Source organism: Leopardus geoffroyi, chromosome D3, assembly GCF_018350155.1.
Source record: "Leopardus geoffroyi isolate Oge1 chromosome D3, O.geoffroyi_Oge1_pat1.0, whole genome shotgun sequence".
Taxonomy (NCBI): Eukaryota; Metazoa; Chordata; class Mammalia; order Carnivora; family Felidae; genus Leopardus; species Leopardus geoffroyi.
The window spans coordinates 6,827,009-6,854,258 of record NC_059339.1 but is presented as its reverse complement, the minus strand read 5'-3'; the positions used below and the strand labels follow the sequence as shown (position 1 = coordinate 6,854,258).

At 54.7% G+C, this 27,250-nt stretch overlaps 2 protein-coding genes across 5 annotated transcripts in view; one reads left to right on the top strand and one right to left on the bottom strand.

Annotated features, from left to right (window-relative positions):
* ABCB9 (ATP binding cassette subfamily B member 9) overlaps positions 1–21,428 on the bottom strand; it is a 44,253-nt gene extending 22,825 nt beyond the window's left edge. For 2 of the 4 annotated variants that reach the window (XM_045457875.1, XM_045457872.1), the window contains exons 1-5: positions 13,926–14,124; positions 7,743–8,427; positions 2,739–2,853; positions 2,128–2,258; positions 1,048–1,253 (exon numbers count right to left, since the gene is read on the bottom strand). In XM_045457875.1, coding sequence (XP_045313831.1) covers positions 1,048–1,253; positions 2,128–2,258; positions 2,739–2,853; positions 7,743–8,343 — 1,053 coding nt within the window. In that variant the 5' untranslated portion in view covers positions 8,344–8,427; positions 13,926–14,124. Of the gene's footprint in view, positions 1–1,047; positions 1,254–2,127; positions 2,259–2,738; positions 2,854–7,742; positions 8,428–13,913; positions 14,125–20,927 lie in introns of those variants that run through there. The other 2 variants (XM_045457873.1, XM_045457874.1) reach the window with 2 other exon arrangements.
* Positions 21,407–26,847, top strand: OGFOD2 (2-oxoglutarate and iron dependent oxygenase domain containing 2). Its single transcript, XM_045457876.1, has 7 exons — positions 21,407–22,129; positions 22,564–22,620; positions 23,340–23,453; positions 23,543–23,642; positions 25,106–25,233; positions 25,496–25,753; positions 25,828–26,847. Exons 1-7 carry the CDS (start codon positions 21,998–22,000, stop codon positions 26,089–26,091), a joined length of 1,053 nt encoding a protein of 350 aa, XP_045313832.1. The 5' UTR covers positions 21,407–21,997; the 3' UTR covers positions 26,092–26,847.
* Positions 26,848–27,250: the final 403 nt, after the last annotated feature.

Genomic DNA, 27,250 nt, shown 5'->3' with positions numbered 1-27,250 from the left:
TGTCTAACCCCGGCCTCAGTCCCTTCTGGCTCTGGAGCACCCATCAGTGTGGGGAGCAGGAGGAGGGTGAGGTGGGGGTCTAGTTCGCGGGCCAACCTTCCTGGCGGAGGCTGCACCAAGGAGTGGCCAGAAGTGGCTGCAGCCACCCACAGCTGCGTGGTGGCTGAGGGCCGCCCTCGCGGGGCCTGAGCCTCCCCTACACGAACGAACATACCCTCTGCAGAAAGCCAGCACCCGCTGCGCTCAGAGCGTCAACCAAAGTTCTCACAAAGGCCCACAGCCCGACCCTCATCACCTCCCTTGCTCAAGCCCTGGCATCACCCGCCTCCCTGAGGCTCCTCAGACATACGGGCACGTCCCATCGCAAGGCCTTTGCACCAGCTCTGAACACGCTTCCCCGAGCTGTCCACCTCTTTCCTCGAATGTCACCTCCTCAGAAAGACCAATTAAACATGTTTTTTAACGTTTATTCATTTTTGAGAGAGGGAGAGACACAGGAACAGAGTACGAGTGGGGGAGGGTCAGAGAGAGAGAGGGCGACACAGAATCCGAAGCGGGCTCCATCCAGGCTCTGAGCCGTCAGCACGGATCCTAACGTGGGGCTCGAACTCAAGAACCGTGAGATCGTGACCTAAGCCTCAGTTGGACGCTTCGCCGATGGAGCCGCCCAGGCGCCCCAGAAAGATCGATTTAAAAGGGCAGCCCCCCCAGAGTTCCCCATCTCTCTCTCTCTCTCTCTCTCTCTTCCTCCTTAGCACTCACCATCTTGCATCATATTACACATTGTTGCTATTATTATTGTTGCTATCGTCTGCGTCTTCCGCAAGAACATAAACCCCTTGAGGGCAGAAGTTTTTCTGTCTCACTGATGCATCCTGGGGCCTGTACTCCTTGAATGAGTGAACGCACAGTGAATGAATGTACGGAGCGCACCCGCTCAGGCTGAGTCCTTCGCCAGCCCCCGGTGGTGCCCCCGAGCCCCTCCTGGGACGCCTCCCTCCCTCCGGAGCGGCTCACAGACCCCAGCGGGAAGCAGGCGGGACCTACCTTGTAGTACTTGCCATAAATGTCGGACACCATCATGATGATGGGGAAGCCCATGAAAGTGACCAAGGACAGCTGCCACGAGAGGCTGAACATGAAGACCACCACGCCTGTGACCTTGACCGTGTTCCGCAGGAAGATGTTGATGTTCTGGGAGACCAGGTCGCTGACCATGGTGGTGTCGGAGGTGAGGCGGGAGATGAGGTCCCCTGGAACACAGGCAGGCTCAGTCCCCACCGTGGCAACGGGCCCACTGCGGGTGGGGGCAGGAGACACTGGGGGGTTTCCACGACAGGCACCAGGGAGCTCAGGAGTCCCCCACCTTCTGGGTGGGGACGGGAGGGAAGAGAAGACACCCCCCGGAGGGCTGCTCTGAGCCCAGCCCTCCTCGCGAGCATCTTGTGACGTCACATCCCACGGTACAGAGGAGGCAGCCGAGGCTCAGAAAGGGAAAGGGTCACTTGGTGCCACGTGGCTTGTCCCTGACTGAGCCAGAACCAAGCCCGTATCTCCTCCCTGTCACTGGCAGAGGGGACAGAAATAATAATCTGGGCTGGTGGGGAGGAGAAACTTTGAGCACTTGCCGGGCCAAGAGCTTCACAGCAAGCCCGTGGTAGCTCCTACCATTGTCCCCATTTTAGAGATGGGGAAACAGAGGCTCAGAGGTTAAGTTAGCGAGTGGTGGAACCAGGGCTTGCACCCAGGCTGTTCTATCTCAGAGCCTGGGATCTAGGCCGGATACTATTACTGCCTTGCCTGTTCTGTCCCGCACCCCAACCCTCTCGTCCCCTTGGAGCTGAGCCTCTCGGGCCACCGCCCTGGTGCTTCCCAGAGAACAGTGGAAGGCAAGGCCTTGGCTCCTGCAGGAGTGGCCTGGCCAGGGTCCCCCTGCAGTGGCCACAGCTCATACCAAAACTTCAGCCAGCAGGCCAGCTTCCCGGCCTCAGGCAGGGCCCCCGGGGGTGTTTCTATCCCGAACAGGATAGCAGGAAAAGCCAGCCATTTAATCCCTCCACGGGAGGCCAGCCCACCCTGGCTGGGCCCCAGGCCGCCGAGGTTACCCCAGGCCGCAGGAGGACCAACCTGTGCGATTCTCGTCAAAGAAGCTCATCTCCTGAGACACCAGCGAGCGGAACAGACGGTTTCGAAGGCGAATGTTCAGTCTGGCAAATATGAGTGTAAAAATGCCTCCCCGAATACCTGCGGCAAATGAGCTAATTGCAGATAAGAGATGTTATACATAGCACGACGTCCTTGCGACAACCAGCAACCATAACCCAGCTGCCCCCTCCCGCTGCTGGCAGGCGAGGGCCACTCTGCAGGGGGGAGGCAGGGAGGGACCCAACCTCAAGCGAGCCCCTTTCCAGGGCTGCTGCCACCGCACGGTCTCCCCTGTTCCCTGCCTGGAGTCCCCCAAGGTGAGGGCTGTGAGGGGACTGTGTTCACTGGCTTTGCCAGTCAGACCCCTCTTCCTTCCAGAAGGGCACTTGGAGAATAGCCAGGGAGGGCGAAAGGGGAACCCTCAGGGACCGAAGCCAATTTTAGGGACAAGAGGAGGTGGTTCGAAGCCAGTTTGGCTGTTGGTTACCACGGTGACCGGCCCACCAGGGCACAGCCCTTTCAGGCGCTGGCCCCTGACCTCCCTCCCCTGCTGCGGTCCTAGAGGGCAGGGCGTGGGGGTGAGAGCAGGCTACCTGCCGATAGCCAGCAGGCACATGACAATGACAGCCGTGCTGAACTGCTCCATGCTCTTCTGGATGACGATGCCGTCGATGGCCCGGCCGGTGTAGTAGGGAAGGAAGGTCTCTCCTGCCGGGAGACATGGTGGGCTCAGGGGGCATCTGCAGCCGGGGAAGCCCGTACCCTCCCCCACTGAGCCTCCAGAAGCCCGCACACCGCCTGTTCGGCTCACTCCACCGATGGATGGGGTGCTCTCTCTTGGCAAACTCCTGCTTCTCACCTTGGCGGGAGGCGGGGCAGGGGCCCGCACTGCTTAATGCCCCCCTCTTTTCAGGGAACAGGAACACAGGAAACACGGGTGACTCGGCCTATACAGACTGGGTCAGTACCGCTCATAATGGCTACGAGGCCCGAGCGCACGGCGCCATGGGACTCCCGGGCGCTGCTCGGTTCCCTCTGCACAAACTCTGCGGGTGGGCCTGCCACCATCGCCATTGGACAGGTGAGCAGGAGAGTGGAACCGAGAGATGAGACGACGCTCACCAGGCCGCACGGCCCAAGTTCACTCCCTTCTCACTGGCGGAGGGCCCTGGAGTCCAAATTCCAGAAGCTCCCAGCCTCAGGAGACGTAGGTATTTGGTTCCAATGATGCTGGAAACGGCCACCCAGCCCCTCTCGGTGGCACACGTCACAGTTGGCCACGTCACTGTGCACCCTCTTATTGTACCCACCTTCAGAACAACGCCGGGCAGGGTGGCGAGAGGGGGCTAGCGGGATGCCACCCCCATGTCATGGCACAGAGGTGAACGGGAGACTCGACTCAGGGGCTGAGTCATTTGCCTGAGGTCACACGGCACGGGGCAGTTAAGAGGCAGGGCCAGGACGCAAACCCAAACTGGCCTCCCCTCTGGGGGCTCTTTCCTACCCCTTCCCTCCCAATAACCCGGAAGGCCCGCTCTCATCTTGTGCGGATGATGGACTCAGGACTGAAGGTGCTTGGACCAGGCTGTGTCCTCGCTGTCACTGCAGTGCTTTCGAAGGGCACAGCCTGGCATGGGCCTGGGCATACGGTAGGTACTCGGTAAAGTTCAGCGAATGAATCCTGGGCTGGTCTTGACACCCTTTCCCTGGCCAGCTCTGTGGGACCGGCTCGGCCCGGCCAGTGAGGCCTTCTGTGGGGTTCTGCTGCCCTCTGCTGGTCATGGCACAGGGACCACAAGGTGGCAACCTAGAGGGCCTCCGTCCCCAAGGTCCTCCCCTCGATGGGGTCTCCAGGCACTGCTGTGGAGTCCACCTAAACTGGAGGTCGGCCTCAGTTTACCCACAGGGAAGAAAAGGGCATCAGCGAGCTCCAAGAAACACCAATGATAATATTAAGCACAACGGACACTTACTGAGCCCTTACTGGGTACGAGGCGCCGTGCTAAGCTAGGCGATTTGCTCTTGTCAAATCTGCACAGGAATCACACGAAACTCTCCAATCCACTGACGAATCCTATGCCTCCACCTTCAAAATACAGGTGACCCTTGGGGCGCCTGGGTGGCTCAGTCGGTTGAGTGACCGACTCTTGATCATGTGGCTCAGGTCATGATCTCACAGTTTGTGAGATCGAGCCCCGTGTCGGGCTCTGCGTTGATAGCACAGAGCCTGCTTGGGATGCTCTCTCTCCCTCTCTCTCTCTCTGCCCCTCCCCCGCCTGCATTCATTCTCTGTCTCTCTCTCTCTCTCAAAATAAATAAATAAATAACTTAAAAAAAAAAACCCACGGTTGACCTTTGAACAACACGGGTCTGATGTGCTCAGGCTCACTTACACGCAGATTTTTCCCATAAATAACAGTACAAGACTGTAAACGTATTTTCCTTATGGTTTCTTAAGAAGGCTGTCTTTTCTGTAGCTTATTTCATCATAAGAATACACTACTTTGTTGCAATAATTGAATACACAAAATATGTGCTATTCAGCTGTTTATATTATCAAGAAGGCTTCTGGTCCACAGGAGGCTCTTCGTAAGTTAAGCTCTTGGGGAGTCAAAAGATATACATGTGTTTTCAACCAACTCTCGTGTTGTTCAAGAGTCAACATTTCTAGAATCCGGTCTCTTTCACTGTCCCCACCTGGGTCCAACCTCCCTTGGACTTTCCCAGACAACTCCTGGTCCTCCCAGCTGCCACCCTCGTCCCTGCCACTCTGTTCTCCACCCTGCACACAGTGGGGTCCTATGAAAGCCAAGTCAGACCTTATCCGCCTTCAGGCTTTCATCTCATTCTGGGTAAAAGTCAAAGTCCTCATAGCGGTCAATGGCGCCCTCCATGATCAGGCACCTGCCAGTGCCCTGGCTTCATCTTCTACTCTCCCACCCCCAACCCCAACCCCACCTACAGCTCCAGCTACCCAGGCCTCTTTGCCTTTCCTTTCACAACCAGGCATGTTCCTGCCTCAGGACCTTTGCACGGGCCATTCCCTCTGCTTGGAGCATTGTTACACTGGATATCTGCTCTCCCATCTCTTTCAAGTCTCAAACACCCCCCAGTAATCCCATAGGTGTGGTATTATCATTATTCCCATTTTACAGATGAGGAAACCAGGGTTCAGAAAGGCTAAGTCACTTGCCCAAGGTTTTCCAGTTGGGTTGGTGTGAAGTCCATATTAAAGAATTTCAATTGGATAGGAGATGCTCCACCCTAAAATTCACCGTTTTTCCCCACAATGGGCGGTTTTTCTTTCAGATTATAAGGTTTCAGAAAAAGCTGGCCCCTACTGGGCATTCGTTGATCGAGAATAATTACCAGTAGCCCCTGTCCCTAACCTGTGCGAAGTACTTCCTTTTGCAAGCACCGTGCCCCAGCTCACCCAATTCTCACAAGCCCAACAGAACCCCACTTTCAGGATGAGAAACAGCCTTGGCCAAGTTCAATAACCTTGCCTCAAGTCACCAGGACAGGTGGGGGCCTGATCTCAAGTCTAAGCCCTTCACCTCGACACAACCCTGCAGGCTGGCAGAATCTGCTCAGCTGTATTTCAGGACATCTGTAGTCCCTGAGCGCAGGCAGCTGACAACAGGGCCCTGGCAGGAGGGGGAAACGAGGTCATGGGTGACAGCTGCCCACACGGGCACGCTGGTCGGTCATCTGTTCATTCATTCGGCGAGGCTGCTTCTGTGCCAGGATTTGGGGCGGGGTGGGGGGGACCCGGGGTGAGGCAGACCTGGCCCCTACCCCCCCAAGGGGCTCAAAACCTGCTCGGGGAGGCAGGACAGTGGATGCGGGATTTTCATGACACCATAGCTACAACTGAGGTGGAGATAAAGGTGGAGATCAAGTCACTAGAATTCGAGGAGGCTTCTCTGATAAGGGGACATTTGGACCTTGAAACATGAGCAGAAGACACTATCTGGTTAAATGGAAAGGGGTCATCCCAATACTCACAGCCACTACAAGTTCTGGGGAGCCTTCTGTGTGGCAGGAGCTGTCTGCGGTGTCGTACTCATATTAACGTCCCGCACCTCCTCAGCCCTTGTTGCGATGGGTACTATTATTATGCCCATTTTACAGATGAGGGGACTGAGACTCAGAGGCGTTAAGTGCTTGCATAAAGTTGCACAGCGGTCAAGGGGCTGGGACTGAGAGGGCAGAGGGTGGACCGTGAGAGGAAAGGGGTCAGCTCCGGGGCTTGCCTGTCCTCCTTGAGAACACTCTGGCTTTGTGCCCACTCCCAGACACTGTCTTACACGTGTAACGACGCCTAACGGCTAACGTTCCTGAGAGCTTACCGTATTGTACCAAGCTCCGTACTTGTCTTTCTCCTGTTTCTCCAAGCTTTACAACATCGTGAAACATGGAGAATGCCAACAATCCCCATTTCACAGAAGTGAGGTTCTGAAAGGTCCGCTAACTTGCCCACAGGCACACAGCCAGGCGAGGACCAGGCCTTCTCGCCCCCCGGAACCCACGGACTTTTGACCCTGAGATGTCACCTTCCTACCCACGTCGTTTAAGCAGTGCTTTCAAACTGTTTGGACCAGGGGCGCCCGGGTGGCTCAGCTGGTTAAGCGTCTAACTCTTTATTTCAGTTCGGGTCATGATCTCACGGTGCCTGAGTTCGAGCCCCCTGTCGGGGTCCATGCTGACAGCTCAGAGTCTGCTCGGGATTCTCTCTCCCCCACTAAAGCTCACGCTCTCTCTTTCTCTGAAAATAAATACATAAGCTTAAAAAAAAAATTTAAAAACAACCTGTTCGGACCAGAACCGCGGTAACAAATTCATTTTACATGACAAACTAGAACACGTTTACATATAGGCACACGTGACTAAGGTAAATGTTTCCCCAAACGATACTTATTCTTACCACAGACAGCATGTTCTGAGGCTCTCTCGTACATTCTGCTGCGTTACCAGAAAAATGCTTTGACCCAGTGATCCACTTCCGGGAAATGTAGCCTACAGATATACCCCCGTTTATATGAAACGTGTACGAACAAGGTTATTTACCGTAAGAGAAAAGACTCAAAACAACTCGAGGGTCCGACCGCAAGACGCCAACTGTATAATCTCTGCTACGGCCTCACAGCGGACTACTATTAGGCAGCCAAATAAAAGGACGAGGTGCTGATTGGAAATTTCCAAAAATATATCGTTCAAGTAAGAAAAGCAAGGCACGAAATAGCAAGGTAGCGTGTGAGAGGTGGTTAAGAGCACCATGGTTTTTTTTTTTTTTTTTTTTTTTTGCTTGTAGCTCTGTAAGGAAACACTGCAAGAACATACAAGAAACGAAAGAAAGTGGTTTCCCACCCACCTGGAAGCTTCTAGAACATTTTGCTGTAGTTAGCCCTAGGCAGGGAGAGCAGGGTAGTCAGGCAGAATTAGGAATGAAACTCTCCGTGTTCACCTTCTCGTATCAAAATGCTGTTTGGACCACGTGAGTAAAATGTCAAACGTTTAAGAGGAAAGAACAGGTGGCTGTAACCCCCTCGAGTGCTTTGGCGGGTGCCTGCCAGGCCCCCTGGGGCCTCACTTACCCAGAGCTGCCACGATGAGGAAGAAGGAGGCCGCCACGAGGAAGGCCACGTCAGGCTTGGTGTAGGACAGCAGCTTTTGTAGCGTAGCCCCAGACGCCTGCTCGCGCGGGGGCCGGTCCTCCCCAGGGAAGCCCTCGGCCTCGGCTTCGGCCCCCCGCTCGAGGGCCTTGGCGTCCGGCCGCACCGTGGACAGCAGCCACCAGAGGAGGAAGGAAGCGGCAAGCGAGACGTAAGTCCACACGAAGAGGGCCCAGAACCACGGGTCCCGGACTGGCTTGCGCACCTCGGAGAAGAGCAACAGCTTCACCATGGCGTAAACGCCCACAAAGAGGCACACGAGGGCAATGACCGTCCAGGAGGCCCGAAGCCGCCGCGGCCCGAGGGCGCTGTTCTTGGCCACGCCAATGGTGGCTCCCAGCAGCAGGCAGCTGCGGTACAGGCAGGCCGCCCAGAGGTCCAGCACCGAGTCAAAGATGTTGAAATGGCGGATGTCCTCCAGCAGGCTGCGATCCAGGTGGCTGAGGATGTAGATGGCCGTGGTCATGCCGACGTCCATGCTCATGAAGGCCAGGGTCACCACCACCGCCTTCCACAGCTGCATCCTGCTGTCTGGTGAGGGGCAGGTGCCAAGGGGCGGGCTCTAGCTCACGGGGGCAAGGCCATTGTCCGTGGGGTGAGGCCAGACCTGTAGGGGTGACAGGGCAAGGAGGTCGGGTTTGCCGCTTGTTGGCTGTGTGACTTCGGGCAAGTCACTTGACATCTCTACGCCTCGGTTTCCTCATCCGCAAGATGGCAATGACAAGCATTCTGACTTCCCAGGAGTTTCGTGAAGATTCCATTCATTTAAGGAATGTTTACCGAACATCAAGGTTTATTGAGTGGGCCAGACTCTGTTCTTCGTGTTGGGATTTAACGACGAACAGAAACAAAGATCCCTGATTCTGTGGAGACGGTACACGCGGGTCAGAGATGGAGAAACACAATGAGTAAACGACACGGTTAAGAGATAGGGCTGGGGGGGAAAGAATGGGGTGTAGGGGATGGGGGGCAATGGGGACAGTTTTAAATAAGGGGGTCCAGGAAATGGTGAGGGCACTTTTTTTTATCTGTTTACTTATTTATTTATTAAAGTTTATTTATTTTGAGTGGGAGAGAGTGCAAGGGGCGAGGGGGCAGAGAGAGGGAGAGACAGAATCCCCAGCAGAGACCGACGTGGGGCCCGAACTCACGAACCGTGAGGTCATGACCTGAGCCGAGGTCAAGAGTCAGACATTTAACCGACTGGGCCACCCAGGTGCCCTGAGGGCAATTTGAAACAGGGGGTCCGGGAAAGACCTCGCTAGGAAGGTAACACTTGAGCAAGCTCGAGAAGAGGTGAGGGGGTCCACCATGCGGCTATCTGGGGGAAAAGCACTTTCTGCTGGAATAGTCAGCGCCACAGCCCCGAGGTAGGAGTGTGCCGATGTGCTTGAGGGAGGCAAGGACACCCCACGTGGCCTGGGGGTGAGGGTGCAGGGGATCTGGAGGACTCTGCAGACAAAATTGAGATCAGCTTTAAAACAGAATGAGGTTCGATGCATGAGCATCAGTTCTGGCCACAGTGCCTAGCACGTAATAATTGCTGCTGATTGTTACCACTGTATACAGTGGGTGCTTAATAAATAAACGTTTGCTTAGTTCTCTCCTCCCCAAATCAGGCCTTTCGTCTCCCCAAATAAAACTTTACTCTCTTAGACCAAGAGGGGGTGACCACAGGTCCTAGGAGCAACCCAGGGACTTTCACATCCGCCTGGAAGTTTCCAGAGTCTTTTCCTCCAGCCCAGGTTGCCCTTCACCTCCTGACGTGGGCCCTTTTGGCTCTCTGGAGCTTAATGTCTGCTTTGTCCAAAGCACCCCCCATACTGGGCCCCCCAGGACTGAGCCAGTGCCTGGGAGAGCCCGGGAGCTGCAGGGACACTGCAGAATGTGGGCCCGGTGGGGACTTTGGAAGTGGGGCTTGTCCAGGGCAGGAATGGGACTAGGCTGGGCATGTGCCTCTGAGTGCTGCCTCCTGACTTGGCCCCATCCCTTTTCATCCTGGGGACTTTATCATCCCATCTGCAAAATGGACAAAGTTCTGGAGTCCCCAAGTGAAAAGGAGAGGCACGGAACACCGGGAGGGGTCACTCCGAGTGAGCAGTGACTGCAAAGGGGGCCACCTCAAGAGACCTCCTCCCCAACAGCTCTGGTGCACAAAGTCTCTTGGCTCATGTTCTGGAGTGCTAGAAACCCCACACAACCCCATGAGGCGGCTGCTTCCACACCCCATATATAGTTGGAGAAACTGAGGCACAGAGAGGCAAAAGCATGTGCCCCGCATCACTCTGCAACAAAGGGCCAAGCCAGGACTTGAGCCAGTATGTGAAGGATCCCGGCACCTAACTCTGAACCTTTGTGCCTGGTGCACAGCAGCTGCCCAGTAAGTGCAAGCAAACATGGGGCGCCTGGGGGGGCTCAGTCGGCGAAGCATCTGACTCTTGGTTTCAGCTCAGGTCAGAATCTCACGGTTTGAGAGTTTGAGCCCATGTCAAGCTCTGTGCTGATAGCGCAGAGCCTGCTTGGGATTCTCTCTCTCCCTCTCTCTCTCTCTGCCCTTCCCCTGCTCATGCTCACTCTCTCGGTCTCAAATAAATAAATGCAAATATGCATTACATATACATATACATATACATATATTCATATATATATTTTTTATTTCTTAATAGGATTTTATTTTATTTTTCTTTTTAAGTAGGCTCCATGCCCAAAGTGGGGCTTGAACTCAGGACCCCAAGATCAAGAGCCTCATGCTCGACTGACTGAGCCAGCCAGGCACCTCAGGCCCAGCCTTTTATATAGGCCATGCACTTCATATGTGTTTGCTTATTTAATCCTCACAACTTGTGAGATTTGTACTTTCACCATCCCCTTTTAACAGATGGAGAAATCGAGGCCCAGAGAAGTTAAGAACTTGCACAAGATCACACAGCTGGTGAGTAGCAGAGCTGGGATTTGAACCCAGAGCTACCTGGCTCCAGAATCTGGGCTCTACACTGTTAAGCTAAAACACTTGTCAATATAACAAGTGCTACCAGGGAGTATTTGTCAAAGGAAAATAGAGTCTGCACAAGAGGGGGCTCAGCCAAGAGGCAGAGCCGATGGCATCCGTGATGAGAACAGTGACAACGGTACCGACAGCTAATGCTGATTGACGTAAATGTGTGTCTGACACTGTTCTAAGTGCTTTAAATGCATTAATATTCACAAGAATCCTGTGAGGTAGGTTCTATTATTATCCCTATTTTATAGTCAAGAAAATTGAGGCACAGAGAGGTTAAGTGAGCTGTCCCGGATCACACAGCTAGGAAGTAAGTGGCTGAGCTGGAAGGTGAACCCAGGCCACGGAGTTCTAAAATCTGGGCTCTCAACTCCAAAGCCCTAATGCTCCAAAACAGCCTCTTCAGGGGGTAGGCAAGACCCCTAATGATGCTCAGGAGGGGTCTCAGATGCAGAAAGAACCCCGGGGTGTGACAGTCCCTGAGCCTGGGACCCACGGAGAGTCCGGCACTTCTGACTAGACTCAGATCAGTCCCAGAGAAGGCTACCTTGTCAGCAGCTGTATCTCCTAAGGAAGGCAGGGCTGAATGGGACCAGGGGCAGGGGAGGGGGCAGGGGTAGGGATGGTGGGGACAGACACCCCCTGCCCAGTCCCTTGCTCCAGCCCAAGTCCCAGCTGGGCTGCCGGCAAAGGCTCTCGTCTGCTGCAATGCAGAGGCCTCGGGGAGCCAGCGAGTGGGCGAGCGTGAGTCGGAGCCCGGGGAGGGACGCTCCTGGCCCGGTGCCGCGCCAGGCCTCCTGGCCAAGCCACCGCCGGCTACCCAGGCCCTGCCAGCCACCTTGGCTGTTGCTCACCTCTTGGTGGGCACAAGGAGTTCCTTGGCCCCGGAAAGGAGCTGGGGTTCAGAAGTGGGACAGGAGGCATATCTGCCAGAGACCTGCCGAGGGACGTAGCCGGCTCTTCCTGCCCCCAACCCCAGTCACTGGGGGAGTTCCTTCCCAACACCCCTCCGCTTGGGGTTATGGCAACCCCGTTGGACAGCCACCCACACGGGGACCCCAGCTGTTCATCTGCACCGGGAAAAGCAAAGTTTCACACTCCAGCATCATAGACTATGTGAAGCACATGAAGCACAGGAAACTGAGGCACAGGGAGTAAGGGGTGAGGCCTGTCTAGGGCCACCCAGTGACCTGGGGACAGAGCAGCTATAGCACCATGGTCCCATACTCCCAAGTGCTGAGTCCTTGTATCCAGGCTCTGATGGAGCAGAATCCAACTCGGGTCAGGTTACAAACCTCGGTGGGGACAGGCCACTCTGTTATTTTTAAAGTTACTGAGTAGGAGGGTGAAGGGGACAAGACCACCAGCCAAGACTGTGAGGAGGGAAGAAGGGGGACCGTGGGGCTGCCTGGAGGCACATCCCTGCCCTCCAGCTGCCTGATCTGGAGGATACAGCTGAGCTCAGCCGGGTGGAGCTGGAGGGCAAGTTCTGGGCACATGGGTGCTGAGTGTGGCCCGAGGGACAAGGACAAGGTGGTGGCCAGAGGCCAGAGCAGGCACTGCCCAGGTTGTGACATGGCCCAAGAAGACAGGGGCAACTTGCCTTGCCCCCAAATGCTAAGGAACGGCACAGGCTTAGCAAGTGACCCCACGTCCACAGGGGGTCCTGCCAAAGGATTTTCGTCTCAGTGGAAACGGTGGAGGGGGCATTTCCAGCCGTCAGCTGCACAAAAGGAAAGTCTGCAACAGCCAGGAGATCAGAAGCAATTATCACAATCACAACGGCTGCCGTGTCAGACAATGACTTCCCAGTTCAGCTCATCCTCACTCCTCTCCTGGGAGGTCCTCATGCAATCATGCCCACTGTACAGACAGGGAAATGGAGGCCAGGGTAAGTTAAGTGGCACGCAGAGAACAGGCAAAGGCAGGACTGCAACTCAACACTTGCCTCTCTGGGTGGGACGTGCCCAGACTACTCAGGGACTCAGGGACCACGACAAAAGGGTCCTGAAGGACCTGGGTGGCCCAAGCAGCTTGGTCCACTCCTAACTTGGTGAACTTTTCACCCCAAAGTTGTCATGGCCCATTCACTGCTCAGCAAACACTGGCTAACGGAGGGTGGTGTTATCATGGGGTTTCCGGATGCAGGGCCAGGACTGGGCCAGGTCCACTTTCTTCCATCCTGAGTCCAGTCCTGCTGAACCCACCACATCTCATGCTGAGACTGGTCCTCTCACAGAGACTTGGGAAAGTTGTTTCAGGTAACTCCTGGCCCTGGGCAAGGCAAACTGGGGAGCTGCTGTGGGCCTTCCTACAACCGTTCTCTTGTCACCTGTCACCTGCCCCTCTGAAGCAGGGGAATGGAGGCCAGTCTATCTCCAGGGGGTGGGGCAGAGGATGGTGAACCCTGTCAGACCAGCTTAAGGCTCTCTTAAACAACATTAGGTCTGGGGAGGAGGCACCTCGTTTTAACACAGACCCACAGACCCACAAACAAGGGAGGAGCCCCGGGGAACCCATAGGCCTAACTGCCAGGGTGGATGCGCTGGAAGGTCAGCCCATGGGCCAGCGGGGGATACTGAGGGAAAAGGTTTGCCAAGATCAGCAGGCCCAGGTCGGCCCCCCACCCCCACCCCCCACTCCGCTCCCAGGCTTCTGCTACAGCCAGGGCGCTCAGGATCCGTGGGCAGGCACCGCTGTAGAACGTGGGGAGCCCTGGGAAGTCGCGCCAGTCCGATCCTTGGGGGAGAACAGCCATCCCAAGATCCTCCCCAAAAGGTGCCCCCACCATTTTCCAAGAGGCAGCAGCGCCAGAGGAGTTAAAAAAAAAAAAAAAAAAAAAAAAAAAAAAAAAAAAAGCAACATTCACCCTGCGGGCGTGGAAAGGATGCTGCCGCAGGGGTGGGGGGCTGGGCCAGCGGCCGCGGGCGCCTGGGGACAGGGGCGGGGGCCAGAAAGGCTCCCAAAAGGCTGCCACCTTCAACCGTGATGTCTACCTCTGGGGCAAGGGGACCCAGACGCCCCCAGCCTGTGTGGAGCTTGGCACCCCGGCCTGGGAAGGACCTGTTCGGGGGTCCTGGACGCCGCGCTCTTACCTGTTACCTTACCTGACACCAGGTGAGCCGTGGGGAGGGGGCGCAGAGGGCTCGGGTCTTCAGGGGCGCGGGTTCCGCAGCTCATTGGAGGCTGCGCCCGGCGCTGCGCTCGCTCCGCTCCTCCCGCTGATCCTCCCCGCCTCCCACCCCGGCGGCGCCGCGGCAAGGTCGGAGCAGAGCGGGGCGGGCGCCCAGGCCAGCTGACGGGTGGGGCGGGGCCTCCCCGGAGGGGCGGGGCCCGAGCTAGCCGCCCGCCCACCTGCGACGAGCCCCGCCCCCTCCCCCCAAGCCAGGCCCTCCAGCCCCGCACTTCTGGTCTGGAGGCTCCAGGGCCAATGTGGGCACACAGAGATGTCCTGACCTGGTGGGGGCGCCACCTCTTTCATGGGTCTTTTCCTCTGGAGGGACAGTCTGCCAGCCCCGGAGGGTGGGCGTTATGATCCTCTTTTTTTCCTTAGTTCCTTCCTCCCTCCCTTCCCTTCCTTCCATCCTCTTTGTCTTTCTCCCTGTCTCTCCCTCTCTTTCTTTCAACAAATATTTGTCCAGCACCTACAATGTGCCTGGTACCATTCTGAGCTTTTGAGATGCAACAGTGAAGAAAACAGGATCCTTGTCTGCTGGAGCTGACATGCTAGTGAGGGAGTCAGGTAATACATATAATAAATAAGTAAAGTATATCTGGTGGCAGGGAATACATTTTATGGAGAAAAATAGAGCAGGGTAGTAGGGATTGGGAGAGGGGAAACAGCAATACATACCGAGTGACTGCTAGGTGCTGGGTGCTAGGAATATGGCTGAGTGCGAAAAAAGGAAAACAACCATCCTTTGCAGGGTAGGGGAGACAGGAAATCAACAAGTCAGTACATAAGATCATTTCGGTTAGTGGTAAGTGCTATAAAGCAATCAAACTGGGTGGGGTGGTGGAAAGTGACCCAGGCCTACTTTAGCTGGGAAGGCTCTTAGAGAAAGGTGTAAGGTGAGTAGGCTTCCAGGCAAAGGATGTGGCTTGAACCCAGAGCCAGGGAGAGTAGGTCAAGGTCCAGAGAATTGGCAAGTGGGGCAACATCTCTCCTCACCTCTCCATCCTTCAGTCAAAGGCTTAAAGCACTTGGAATTTATTAAAAAAAATTGTTAACGTTTTTTTTTTTTATTTTTGAGAGAGAGAGAGAGAGAGAGAGAGAGAGAGAGAGAATGAGCAGGGGAGGGGCAGAGAGAGAGGGAGACACAGAATCCGACGCAGACTCCAGGCTCTGAGCTGTCAGCACAGAGCCCGACGCGGGGCTAGAACTCACCAACCTCGAGATCGTGACCTGAGCCGAAGTCGGACGCTTAACTGACTGAGTCACTCAGGCGCCCCAAAGAACTCTGAATTTAAAACAGCCTCTGCTACTACAAGGCACAGCCTCCTTCAAGGGGAAATTTGACAAAGTTCAGAATGTAAAAAGCACTTTTTGGGGACCCACTGGGAATTTCTTCTATAGAGAAGACTTGTGGAGGGGAGCAAAGATACCAGTTTTCAGATAGTAACTGTAGTAGCAAAAATCTGGAAATAACCTAAATACCCTTCTATAGGGAATTGGCCAACTCATGGCTCACAGAACACTATGGCAGGGGAAAAATAATGTATGTGTGTATCTATATACAAAAGTTCTATAAAGGTGTGGAATGACCTCCTGCATGTATTGAGTGAAAACAAGGGACACAGGGGCGCCTTGGTGGCTCAGGTGGTTGACAGTCTGACTCTTGATTTTGGCTCAGGTCATGATCTCACAGTTCATGCCCGCATCAGGTTCCTCGCTGACAGTGTGGAGCCTGCTTGGGATCCTCTCTCTCTGCCCCTCCTCTGCTTACATACTCTTTCTCAAAATAATAAATAAACCTCAAAAAAAAAAGGGGGGGGACAGAATAAAGTTGAAGTCTCTTAATGTTTGTGCAAAAACAAAAGCAAATATATGATTATACTTGAAGAAAGCATTCTGGATGGGCTATCCAAAAGTCAGAATGACTCAGAGTTGGGTCGAGATCCAGGCTCTGTCATTTCTGCTGGGTGAAAACATCCAACGCAGTATTGAAGGAGAAAAACAGAGTCGGAGGACTGACACTACCCGACTTCAAGACTTACTATAAAGCTACCATAATAAGACTGTGGTTGGGATGAAAGAAGAGACACACAGATCAATGGAACAGTATAGAGAGTCCAGAAATAGACCTGTATAAATATAGTCAACTGATCTGTAACGAAGGAGCAAAGGTGGATAATGCAGCAAACACTGTCTTTTCAACAAATGGTATGGGGACGACTGGGCACCCACATGCCAAAAAAAAAAAAAAAAAAAAAAAAATCTAGACTCAGACCTTACACTCTTCACGAAAATTAACTCAAAATGGACCACAGACCTAAATGTAAAGTGCAAAACTATACAAGTCTTAGAAGATGACATAGGACAATATCTAGGTTCTCTTGGGTATGAAGATGATTTTTGGATGCACCATCAAAGGCATGATTCATGAAAGAATTGATAAGCGGAACTTCATTACAGTTAAAAACTTCTACTCTGCAAAAGATACTGTCAGGAGAGTGAGAAGACAAGGCACAGACTGGGAGGAAATACTTGCAAAAAATATATCTGATAAAGCCAAATGTCTTCTTATCCAAAACAATACATAAATCTCAACAACAACAACAACAAAAAACCACAAATAGCCCAATTTTAAAAAGAGGCAAAAGGGGCATCTGGGTGGCAGAGTCGGTGAAGCGGCCAACTCTTGATCACGGCTCAGCTCATGATCTCACAGTTTGCGAGCTCGAGCCCCGCATGGGCTCTGCGTTGATGGCGTGAAGGCTGCTTGGGATTCTGTCTCTCCTTCTCTCTGCCTCTCACCCGCTTGTGCTTGCGTGCTCTCTGTCTCTCTCTCTCTCCCCCCAAATAAATAAATATATAAACTTAAAACAACAACAACAAAAAAATAGAGGCAAAAGACTTGAACAGACACCTCACCAAAGAAGATATACAGATGGCAAATAAACATATGAAGTGACGCTCAAAATCATGTCATTAGGAAATCGCAAATTAAAACAACAATGCGATACCATTACCTACCTAACAGAATTGCTAAAATCCAAAACATTGACAACACCAAATGCTGGTGAAGATGGGGAGCCACAGGAACTTTCATTCATTGCTGGTGGGAATGCAAAACAGTAGTTACTTTTGAAGAGTTTGGTGGTTTCTTATAAAACTAAACATACTCTTACTGTATGATTCAGCAAACGTGCCCCTAGGTATTTACCCAAATGAACTGAAAACTCATGTCCACAGAAACGCCCGCAAATGGATGTTTACAGCAGCTTTATTCGTAATTGCCAAAGCTTGGAAGCAAGCAAAATGTCCTTCAGGAGGTGGATGGATGACCGTGGTACATCCAGATAATACAGTATCATTCCGTTCTCAAGCTATGGAAAGACACGGAGGGAACATAAACGCCTATGACTAAGTGAAAGAAGCCAATCTGAAAAGGCATAACATTCTGGAAAAGACAAAACTATGGAGACGGTAAAAGGATCAGTGGTTGCCAGGGGTTAGGGAGTGGGGAGGGCTGAACAGCAGAGCACAGAGGATTCTGAGGGCGGTGAAACTATTCTGTATGATACCATGATGGTAGATACGTGTTGTCATACATTGTCAATAGCCATAGATGTACAATTTCAAGAGTGAACCCTAACATAAACTATGGGCTTTGGGTAACAATACCGTGTCAGTGTGACTTAGTCTATTGTAACAACTGTACCACTCTGGTGAGGGGTGCTGACGCTGGGGGATAGGCTGGGGGGACATGGGGCATATGGCAAATCTCTGTACTTTCCACTCAATTTTGCTGTGATCCTAAAAGTGCCCTAAAAAGTAAAGTCTACTAAAAGATGGTTAACACGGTAAATTTTATGTTATGTATATTTTACTGCAATGAAAAAATTTACAGTGTTCGTAGCGCCTTTATTCATGACATCTCCAAACTGGAAACAATACAAATGTCCCTTGACTGCAGAATGGCTCAATGGATGGAGGGGTCACCCTGTGGAATATTAAGGAGCCACAAAAAAGCATAAACTGTCTCCAGCTACACACAACACCCGTGAAACTCAAGAACAGAATGCTGAGTGAGAGGGGCGTCTGGGGGGCTCAGTCGGTTAAGCGTCTCATTCTCGATTTCAGCTCAGGTCATGATCTCATGGTTTGTGGGATTGAACCCCGCATCGGGGTTGGCACTAATAGCACAGAGCCTGCTTGGGATTCTCTCTCTCTCTCTCTCTCTCTCTCTCTCTCTTTCCCTCCCCTGTGCTTGTGCCCGTACTCTCTGTCTCAAAATAAACAAACTTTTAAAAATTAAAAAAAAAAAAAAAAGAATGCCAAGTGAGAGAAGCACTATACAAAATAATACATACTACATGATTTTATTTGTATCAAATTCAGCAACAGGCAAGACTAATTTTTGTTCTTAGGAGCCAGGGTGATGATTAGTCCGGACTGAGCAGGGATATGGTGGGGGCTTCTGCAGGCTGGAATGTTCTGTCGTTGGATCTAGATGCTGGTTACCTGTGTGTGTCTAGTTTGTAAAAATTTACCAAATGGTACACTTAAGATGTGCCTTTTTTTTTTTTATAGCATGCTCTCTATGAATTCAAAAGAACGTGCACAGACACATACATATATACATATGTGCAACATACATATATACATGGGCATATACATATGTACACAACCCCACACACAAACACACTCTGGAATCAGAGGGAAGGATGGGTGCTGAAATTCTGGTTCTGCCGCTTACTAGGCTTATGATCCTAGATAGGGCCCTGTACCTCACTGAGCCTCATCTGTACGATACATGTCCCAATACCTCACACAGACATCAGCGCTGGTTGAAAGCTCATTGATCCAGTATTTACTATTAATATTCTTGCTGTTCCCTTTGGTGACTGAGCCCGGGCTGGGGCAGGGTGGGGGCAGGGACACTGCTTCCGAGGAGGAGGGGGGGCCACTGGGAGGGCCAGTCTAAACCGATGAGCAAAAGATGCTCATCTTGCAAAATGTTGCAAAGGGAGGAATCTGAGCAGGTGTACTGGTGGGAAGATGCCTGTGCAGGCCCTGCCCTGGGCCTCCGGGGGAGGAAGGCAGTTAGGGGGGTAATGAATGCAGAGCTGGGGAAATAGATCCTTTCCTGGAGAGCAGGGCCTTCCACTATTGCTGGGCAATCAAGACACCCATGAAAGTTTAAATACCTTCTCAAGCCACACAGCTCTGGCCTGGGGAGCTTCATCCTTGAGGGGGAAGCAGACCCCCAGGGGGATTTCCCCCTTGGGGAAGCCTAGTACCTTCAGGAGGCTTGGGCTGGGTACCCGGATCCTCGGATCCTTGAGGCCCAGTGACCTAGATTTCATGCCTGAGGAGGGGAAAGGCAGACCTGGCCATACGTTTAGGAACAACCCGGCAGGATCAGACTCCTGTTCCATTCCAGACCCTACAACTTATGAACTGTGTCACCTTGAATGACCTTGGGTCATTTAACCTCTCTGACCTTCATTTTCCACTTCTGTAAAATGCGGATAATTTCTGCCTCATAAGGTTGGTTGCAAGGATTAAGCAGCTTCCCTTTGCGTGTAGAGTAAAATCCAAAGTGTTAACAGTGGTATCTTACGCCCAGTAATTTGGCCCGAATGCCACCCTGGCCTCATTCCGTACGACTTGCCCTCTTCTATGCCTTGCTGTTCTCCCAGCATGGCAAGTTCATCCCACGGGAGGGGATTTACATTTTTAGTCCCCCTGCCTAGAACCCTTTCCTGCCAGATCTTGCTGCAGCAGTTGGGGCTCGGCTAAAATGTCACTCTCAGGGAGGTGTTCTCCGGCCTCCCTGTGTAAAGCGGTCACCTCCAGGCACTCTCCATCCCATCACCTAGCTTGTCCTCCTTGCACTTACGGCTGAATGAAAATACCTTGACCATGTATTTGTTTCTTTGCTTGCTCTGTTCCTCCCCCCCCACCCCCCCCACCCCCCACCCTGACTGAGTTTCAGAAGGGCAGGGACCTTATCTGCCAGTCAAAACACACTTCCTGACACAGGCCAACCTCCCACACTTGGGGTGGTCCTGCCCGCGCCCCCCCACCCCCCCCACACCCCCCCCCCCCGGGGCCCTGGCCAGCCAGTGTGAAAACCAATCAGGCTGTTGCCCCGAGAACAGAAGCCTTCTCCCAGCCCCCCAAGGTGCTGGCTGGAGCCCTGGACCCCCGAACATGCTGCTGGAGACGGCCAGGGAAGGCAGCCTGGCACCATACCACAGGACGTGAAGTTCTCCCGTCTCCCTTGGTAGGAGCTTCGGTAGGAGCCACTGGCAGGCATCGGGGGTCGATTTGCCACAGAGCTGGGAGGAACCAGGGACTGTGCTGTCTGTGAGTGTGAGTGAGCGTGCCGGATGTGTGAGTGTGCGGCTGTGACCGTATGTGAGGTGTTTTGTGTGTGTGAGTGAGGGTGAGTGGATGTGTGAGTGTGTCACTGGTACAAGCGTATTTGTGACGGTGTGTGAATGTGTGTTAGCATATGTGAGCATGTAAGGGTGTGCATGAGTGTGTACGTGTCTCACTGCCAGTGTGAGTGCGTGGGTGTAAACCCGACTATACATCTGAAGGAAAGGAAAGCATCAAGAAAATAAATGATGGGGCACCTGGGCGGCTCAGGTCACCATCTCCCGGTTTGTGAGCTGGAGTGTGCTTCAGATCCTCTGTCCTTTTCTCTCTCTGTTCCTTCCCAGCTTGTGCGTGCACTCTCTCTCACAAATAAACATTTAAGATAAGAGAAAAGAAAAGAGAAAAGAAAGAAAAGAAATGCCAACAAGCACAAAGAGAAAATCGGAAATCCTTCAGAAACCAACCACTCGGAGGACTCCCACTGTGAACCCTGGGGCAGGTCACCGCCCCTCTCTGAGCCTCAGTTTCCCCATCTGTAACAATGGTAAGACAGTACCTCGCTCAAAGGTTTGCCGTAGGGATGGAAGCAGGTAAGGTGGAGGCTCGGCCAGTAGGAGTTATCATTTGTGGTCATCTGCGTATCTGGGGTAAGGGCTGGAGTCTTGCGGCCCAGGCCTCCCCACACCACGCTGAGCCAGGGAGGGAACTCTAGGACAGGGGACGAGATCTGTTGCAGGGGACACGACTTCCTCCCCCAGTCACAGGGCTGCCATCCAAGCTTCTTCCCGGGGCTTTGCGGCTCTGGGCTTGGGGGGTGAACCGAGGACCAAGATGGGGGCCTCTCAGACAAGTACGTAGGAGCTACGATGGGTGTCCCCGAGGTAGGGGCGCACACTCTAAAAGAAAAACACACTCATCTCACACAGCAGCGGTGCACAGCACAACTGGGAGCCGGTCGTGCGGGGTGTGGCCGCCAGCAGACCACACCCCGTTCCCCGCCCACATTTGTATCCCTAGGAGGAGCCACCGGAAGTCACGCCGGACGGAGCGCTTTCGAGAAAACACATCCCGGGGCCGTCAGCAGCGAATCTGGAGACCGTGGCGGAGGCTCGAGGAGTGCCGGGTAGGGACCCGGGCAGAATGCTAAACCCGAGTTCAGACGCACAGAACTGGATAGTTGGGAGAGAACGAGACCGGACCCCAGAACTCCTGTCCTCCTGGCGTTGGCCGCCTCTTCAAAAGCTCCGAGCAGAAAAGGAAGGCAGCGTTGAAGCAAAACGTCTTGCGGCTCCAAGTCCCGACTTGTCCCCGGCCTGTGAAGGTGCGGCTCAGTTTGCCTATCTGTAAATTGGGGTGATTAATCCCCACGTCGTGGATGGGGGAACCGTGAGGCGGAACGAGAAGACCACACGCTCTGTCCGCCGAGGCTGCTCGCCCCAGTCCGGCCCCGGAGCGTCTTTCCCCATTGCAGACCCGTTTTCTGGGGCGGAGTCTTCGTCCTCTTCTGCACTTGCGAACTCAGAACCGACCCTTGCCTCCAGTTCCACCGCCGCGTCCCCACCCCCGTCGGGGGCGTGCCGGAAGTGCCCCTACGGAACCCTGCGGGGCGACGCTCGCCTCTTCACCATGGCGACGGCTGGGGTCCCGAGGCGCTTCTGCCGCTGCGCCTGCTTCTGCTCGGAGAACTTGTACGTGGCGCGCTACCGGCTCCACGTGCGCTTCCGGGGCGAGGAGCAGCTTCGCCGGGACTACGGCCCGGTGAGTGGCCCCCAGTGGCTCTGCGGAGAAATGGGCGGGGCGGGGTGATGGGGGAGGGGTGGCGGAGGAGGGACCTCTGTCCCCCAGGTCTTGTGCTTTGCCCGGGTGTTCAGATGTGACAGCAAGAATGACTTAATCTCTGGGTGCCTCGCTTTGTTCACCTTAAAGGGGGATAATAGTGTCTCTTTAGTGAGGTTGTCATAAGGAATGAATGAAAGAATGGAACATACAGGTAAAGTGCTGAGGGCAGGGCCAGGCTCGGCGCGCTCTCGGTGTTGTCTGTTTTGCGTGCTTATCGAATTTCATCCTCACAATGATCCTGTGAGGTCCAGGCTCTCGTCTGCATCTTAACCTGGGGAAACTGAGGCTCAGAGGCGTTAAGTGACTTACTCACAAGGTCACACAGTTGAGCTCCCTGGACTTTCTGCTCTCAGATCCTGCGCAGCCGAGGATGTGTCAGCCCCCAAGACTTCCAGCAGCTATTAGCAGAGGTAACGCTCCCCACCCTCGCGGACCCCCTCCACACCCAGCCTAGCCGGTCCTCTTTAGGTTGTGTCAGCAGTTTGGGGGGGGGGGGGTGTCCTTCCTGTGTCCACTCACCGCAGTATCTGTGTCCTGACACCAGAAAAAGAGAAAGTGGCAAATGCCAGGTCGTCTACCCCACGCCCTCCTGAGACGAGACACTTTTGCTTAAAGAGGGAATTACTGGCCCGAGGTGTCACAGCAGGTGGAGTTGAGATCCCACCCGGGACTGCCCGGCTCTGGCTCCCAGCTCTTCGTCTGTCCACCCACCCCCTTTGGCTGGTGCCAGGGCTGCTCCATCTTCCACCTCCTCCTCCATCTGAGGGTTAGTAACGGGAAACTTCCTAGGCGAGCCCTCCGCAGCCTCTGGAACACAGGACTGGCTGGGATTCCATTCCCCTCCCTCGGGGGCCCAGCTGGCTGCGGTATGCGGAGGGGCTCTCATCCCTGCCAGGCCCTGAGTGGTGCAACCCCGAGCGGCATGGGCCCCTACTAGAAGGAGTTGCGTTCAGCCAGCAGCTTGGCACCTGCAGTTTACCCTGATCGAGTCAGGTGTGTAGGGAGACCGGGCTGTCAGCCCAGGTCCTGCTCTGGCCTTCCTGAGCCTCAGTTTCCTCATCTGTACAATGACCTTGGGGGGGGTGATGGGCGGCCCCATCTGGATGACCAGGCCCTGTGCCATCCCCAGCTCGAGGAGGAGGTGGAACGGCGGCAGCGGCTGGGGCAGGAGGCGGCTGCCAGGAAAGCCCTCATCGCAAGCTCCTACCACCCGGTGCGGCCTCACATCTACAACACGCTCCAGGTACCTGGTCGGGGCAGGTTACTGGAAGGAGGTGGAGGCAGCCGGCACCGGAGGCCGTCTGCCCCACAGCCGGTGTGTTTTGCCCCCAGGATGAGGCCCTGGCCCCTGAGTTTTTGGCCGCAGCTGAGTACAGCACATCGCCGGGTGCAGACCTTGAAGGCCTTCTCCAGCGGCTGGAGACAGTGTCTGGTGAGACCTTGGCCCCATCACCCGGTAGGACTAGGACTAAGGGGTGGGGTCCCTCCGCCTACCATGTCTGCCTCCAGAATCTAAGCCAGCAGGAGCTAGAAGGGCTGGTGGGACTTGCCAGGAGCAGGGCATCTGTATTCACTTACTCACTTGCCCACCTGCCTGTGTCAGGTATGAGCCAGCTGGCACCCTCGAATGGGGGTGACGGAAGAACTTAACGAAGGGACAGCTGACACAGGACCACCCCCCTCCCCCCTCTCCCTAGGGGTGAGGGGGGTGGGGAGCAGACAGTTCCTTATCCCTAGACCTGGAGAAGTGGGCAAGAGTGAGTGTCTTGAGCCTGCCACGACCTGGAGCTGTGGGAGAGGGGCGGGAAGCAGCTGCCAGGAAGCAGCTGTGGCCTCGAGCAGAAGCACAAAGCCATGCCAAACTCAGAAATGCCGCATCTCTCCGGACTTTGAGTCTCCTGCTGGGATCTCCCATGGGCTAACCCTAGCAGGAAGTCTGGCCCTTCCGAGTTCCTTAAGCCCTCTGCCTCAGTTTCATCATCTGTGAAACGGGAGCAATAGTAATACCCATCTGCTAAAGTGTGATTAAGTGAGGTAACATGCCTAAAGGGCTGGGTGCATAGCATCTAGAGGTTTCCTCAGTCTTACGGTTACGGTTATTCCTAGGCCTAGGGGATACTTTGGGGAGATAGGTGCAAGGTGTTGCTCCCCTTATCAAGCCCGTGCTCTGTTGTGAGGCACAGGGTGGAGTGTGAATGAAACATCCCCTCCCAGCCCGGGGCATCCCTCCTCATTCCCATCCACTCCCCAACAGTGGAGATCGTGTAACGGTTAGGTGAAGGCTGTCGGCTGTGAGTTGGCCAAAAGTGTGGGGGCACACCAGCCGTGCACCCCAGGGTGTTGGTGCATCTGCCAAGAAACGTTTGCATTTCCGTTCGGAGCTTGGCCTCTCCCTACCAGGATCCGGCAAGAAAGAGCAGCCCCCCTCAGCCTTTCTGTGTGGGGAACAGAGGCTCCAGGAGGCACTTCAGTTGGGGTACAAGTGTCGGTGGCTCGTGGGGTGGGGTGCAGAGAAAGCTTGGCGCTGGCCCTGTGATCCCTGCTGGGCTCCATCACTGGCCTGCTGGGGGTCATTGGGCTAATCCCTTCCCACCTCTGGGTCTCACCAGAACCCACATCTGAGTCTGATGGCTAGGCTGTGGACACCTGCGGCAGCAGGAGGAGAGGCTCCAGGGACAAATAAGGGGACCTGAGAATAGGCCCCTCTGCTGCCCACACATTATGTCATTAATGGTCACAACGGCCCTGAGAAGTGAGTACCTGTGTTATCCCCATTGTACAGATGAGGAAACTGAGGCTGAGGGAAGTGAAAAGACGTGCCCAGGCTCACAGCTCGCAAGGAGACTGAAACCTACACGGAAGCTCCCAGCCAACAGACTGTCCCTCCTTCCGCAGGGGAGAAGCGTATCTACCGGCTGCCGGTCTTTACAGCGCCATTCTGCCAGGCCCTGCTGGAGGAGCTGGAGCACTTCGAGCACTCAGACATGCCCAAGGGAAGACCCAACACCATGAACAACTATGGGGTAGGTGAGGCTCCCTCCGGGGGGGCCCGAGGCGGCAGGGAGCCGGGGCTGGGGAGCGGTAGCTGCAGTGCGAGAGAAGAGCTGTTGGGTCCCATTGGTCTTGGTCTCCCAGTCTGTAAGATGAGGTCACGGTCGGGTTATTTTGAAGTTAAGCCCATCGATATCTGCAAAGCGCTGCTGTCCTTAGGAAGAGACTCCCCGCAGGGACCCAGAGTGAGGCCCCCACCAGTTTCCCTGCCGACTCCCAGGATCCCCCTCCCAGGTGTTGCTGCACGAGCTAGGCCTGGATGAGCCGCTGGTGACTCCGCTGCGGGAACGCTTCCTGCAGCCACTGATGGCCCTGCTGTACCCAGACTGCGGTGGGGGCTGGCTCGACAGCCACCGTGCCTTTGTGGTCAAATATGCACCGGGCCAGGACCGTGAGCTAGGCTGCCACTATGATAATGCCGAACTCACCCTCAACGTGGCCCTTGGCAAGGCCTTCACGGGGGGCGCCCTGTACTTCGGGGACCTCTTCCAGGTTAGTGTGTGTGACCCGGGGGGCAGGGCTCAGGGCAGCCAGGAGTGCCCAGGCCTGAGCTCCGCTGTCTGCAGGCACCTTCAGCCCTGGCCAGGCCCCTGGAGGTGGAACACGTGGTGGGCCGGGGCATCCTGCACCGGGGTGGCCAGCTGCACGGGGCCCGGCCCCTAGGCACTGGCGAGCGCTGGAACCTTGTCGTCTGGCTCCGGGCCTCTGCTGTGCGCAACCGCCTGTGCCCCATGTGCTGCCGGAAACCTGAGCTGGTGGACGACGATGGCTTCGGCGATGGCTTCACTCGCGAGGAGCCCACCACGGTGGATGTGTGCGCACTGACCTGAGTCTGGTTGGGGCCAGTGTCGGGGTGGCATGGCCGGGCTCTGCCACCTTGGGTTGGGCAGGGCAAGAATAAACTCCCTGCAGCCCTCAGGCACTTCTTGGTTCAAAAGGACACACAAGGCTCGGAGTCATTCTTTCAGCAGACAGGTTGGTTTAGGTCAGGTGTGTTAGAACCAGAGCCTGAGATGAGGATTCCTGTGCAGGTGGTTTGTTGAGGGAATACCTTCTGGAGAAGGGCGTGAGGGAAGGACAGGACAGGAAGGAGCTGGGCCAAGATGTGGTTTCAGAGGGCACCTAGCTTCAGCCCAATCCCACCAAGCGCTCTAGAGCATGAATGTAGCAGTTTGCCCCCTGCATCGGTTATTGGCTCACAGGTGTGTCAAGACCGGGCTGGCGGGGTGGGTGGGGAGGTGGTGGTTCCCAGTGGCCCAGGGAACCTTCCAGAGAAGAGTACAGGTATGAGTTAGGAGACACCACAGCCTGGGTGAGTGCATCTGTCTATGAAGGGGATCTGGGTGAGCCATCGATAGCAACTTCTAGTTGGTGTTGGGCGCTTTCCACAGAGGGGTTAAGAGCAGGGGCTCTGGAGCCAGACTGCCTGGGTTCAAATTCTGATCCTGCTGCTTCCAGCTGTGTGGCTGCAAGTAAGCCCCTTGACCTCTTTGTGCTTTAGTTTTCCTTATCTGGGAAGTACCTATCTCCGAAAGCTGTTGTGAGAGTGAAACGATTTAATGTATATAAAGTGCTTTATGACAGCCCTCTATGTTTGCTGTTGTTCTTGAAAAACTTGCAACTTGGCCGCCCCTAAATTGGATGAAGAGTGCAGCTGTGGTGGGTTTGGGCTGTACACCTGAAAACCCAGGGGTTCCCATATCGAAATCTTGAGTTCCGGCCTCGTGGGGAAGGTGGGAAGGTCTGGAACACCAGGCCCCAGCCCACACTGGAGAAATCAGCTGGAGCAGAGCCTCCGCTGCTGCTCACGCTGGACAGGCTTGTGGCGCATTCCCTCACAGGGGTCCCTTCCCGGCTCACTGTCATGATCTCTCCGGCCCCTATGGCTATTTGTTCGCGACCTCTATTACCAGGTGGGGACGCTGGAATGACTAAGGTGTCCCCCGGCCTGCCAGGGTGGACAGGACGGCAGGCATCTCAAGAAGGAAA

Excerpts from the sequence above, each read along its gene's own strand:
- OGFOD2 (XM_045457876.1), top strand. The coding sequence starts at position 21,998 with ATGGCGACGGCTGGGGTCCCGAGGCGCTTCTGCCGCTGCGCCTGCTTC. Across the intron at positions 23,643-25,105 it reads GCGGCTGGAGACAGTGTCTG|GGGAGAAGCGTATCTACCGG; the intron begins GTGAGACCTTGG and ends CTCCTTCCGCAG. Across the intron at positions 25,754-25,827 it reads ACTTCGGGGACCTCTTCCAG|GCACCTTCAGCCCTGGCCAG; the intron begins GTTAGTGTGTGT and ends CGCTGTCTGCAG.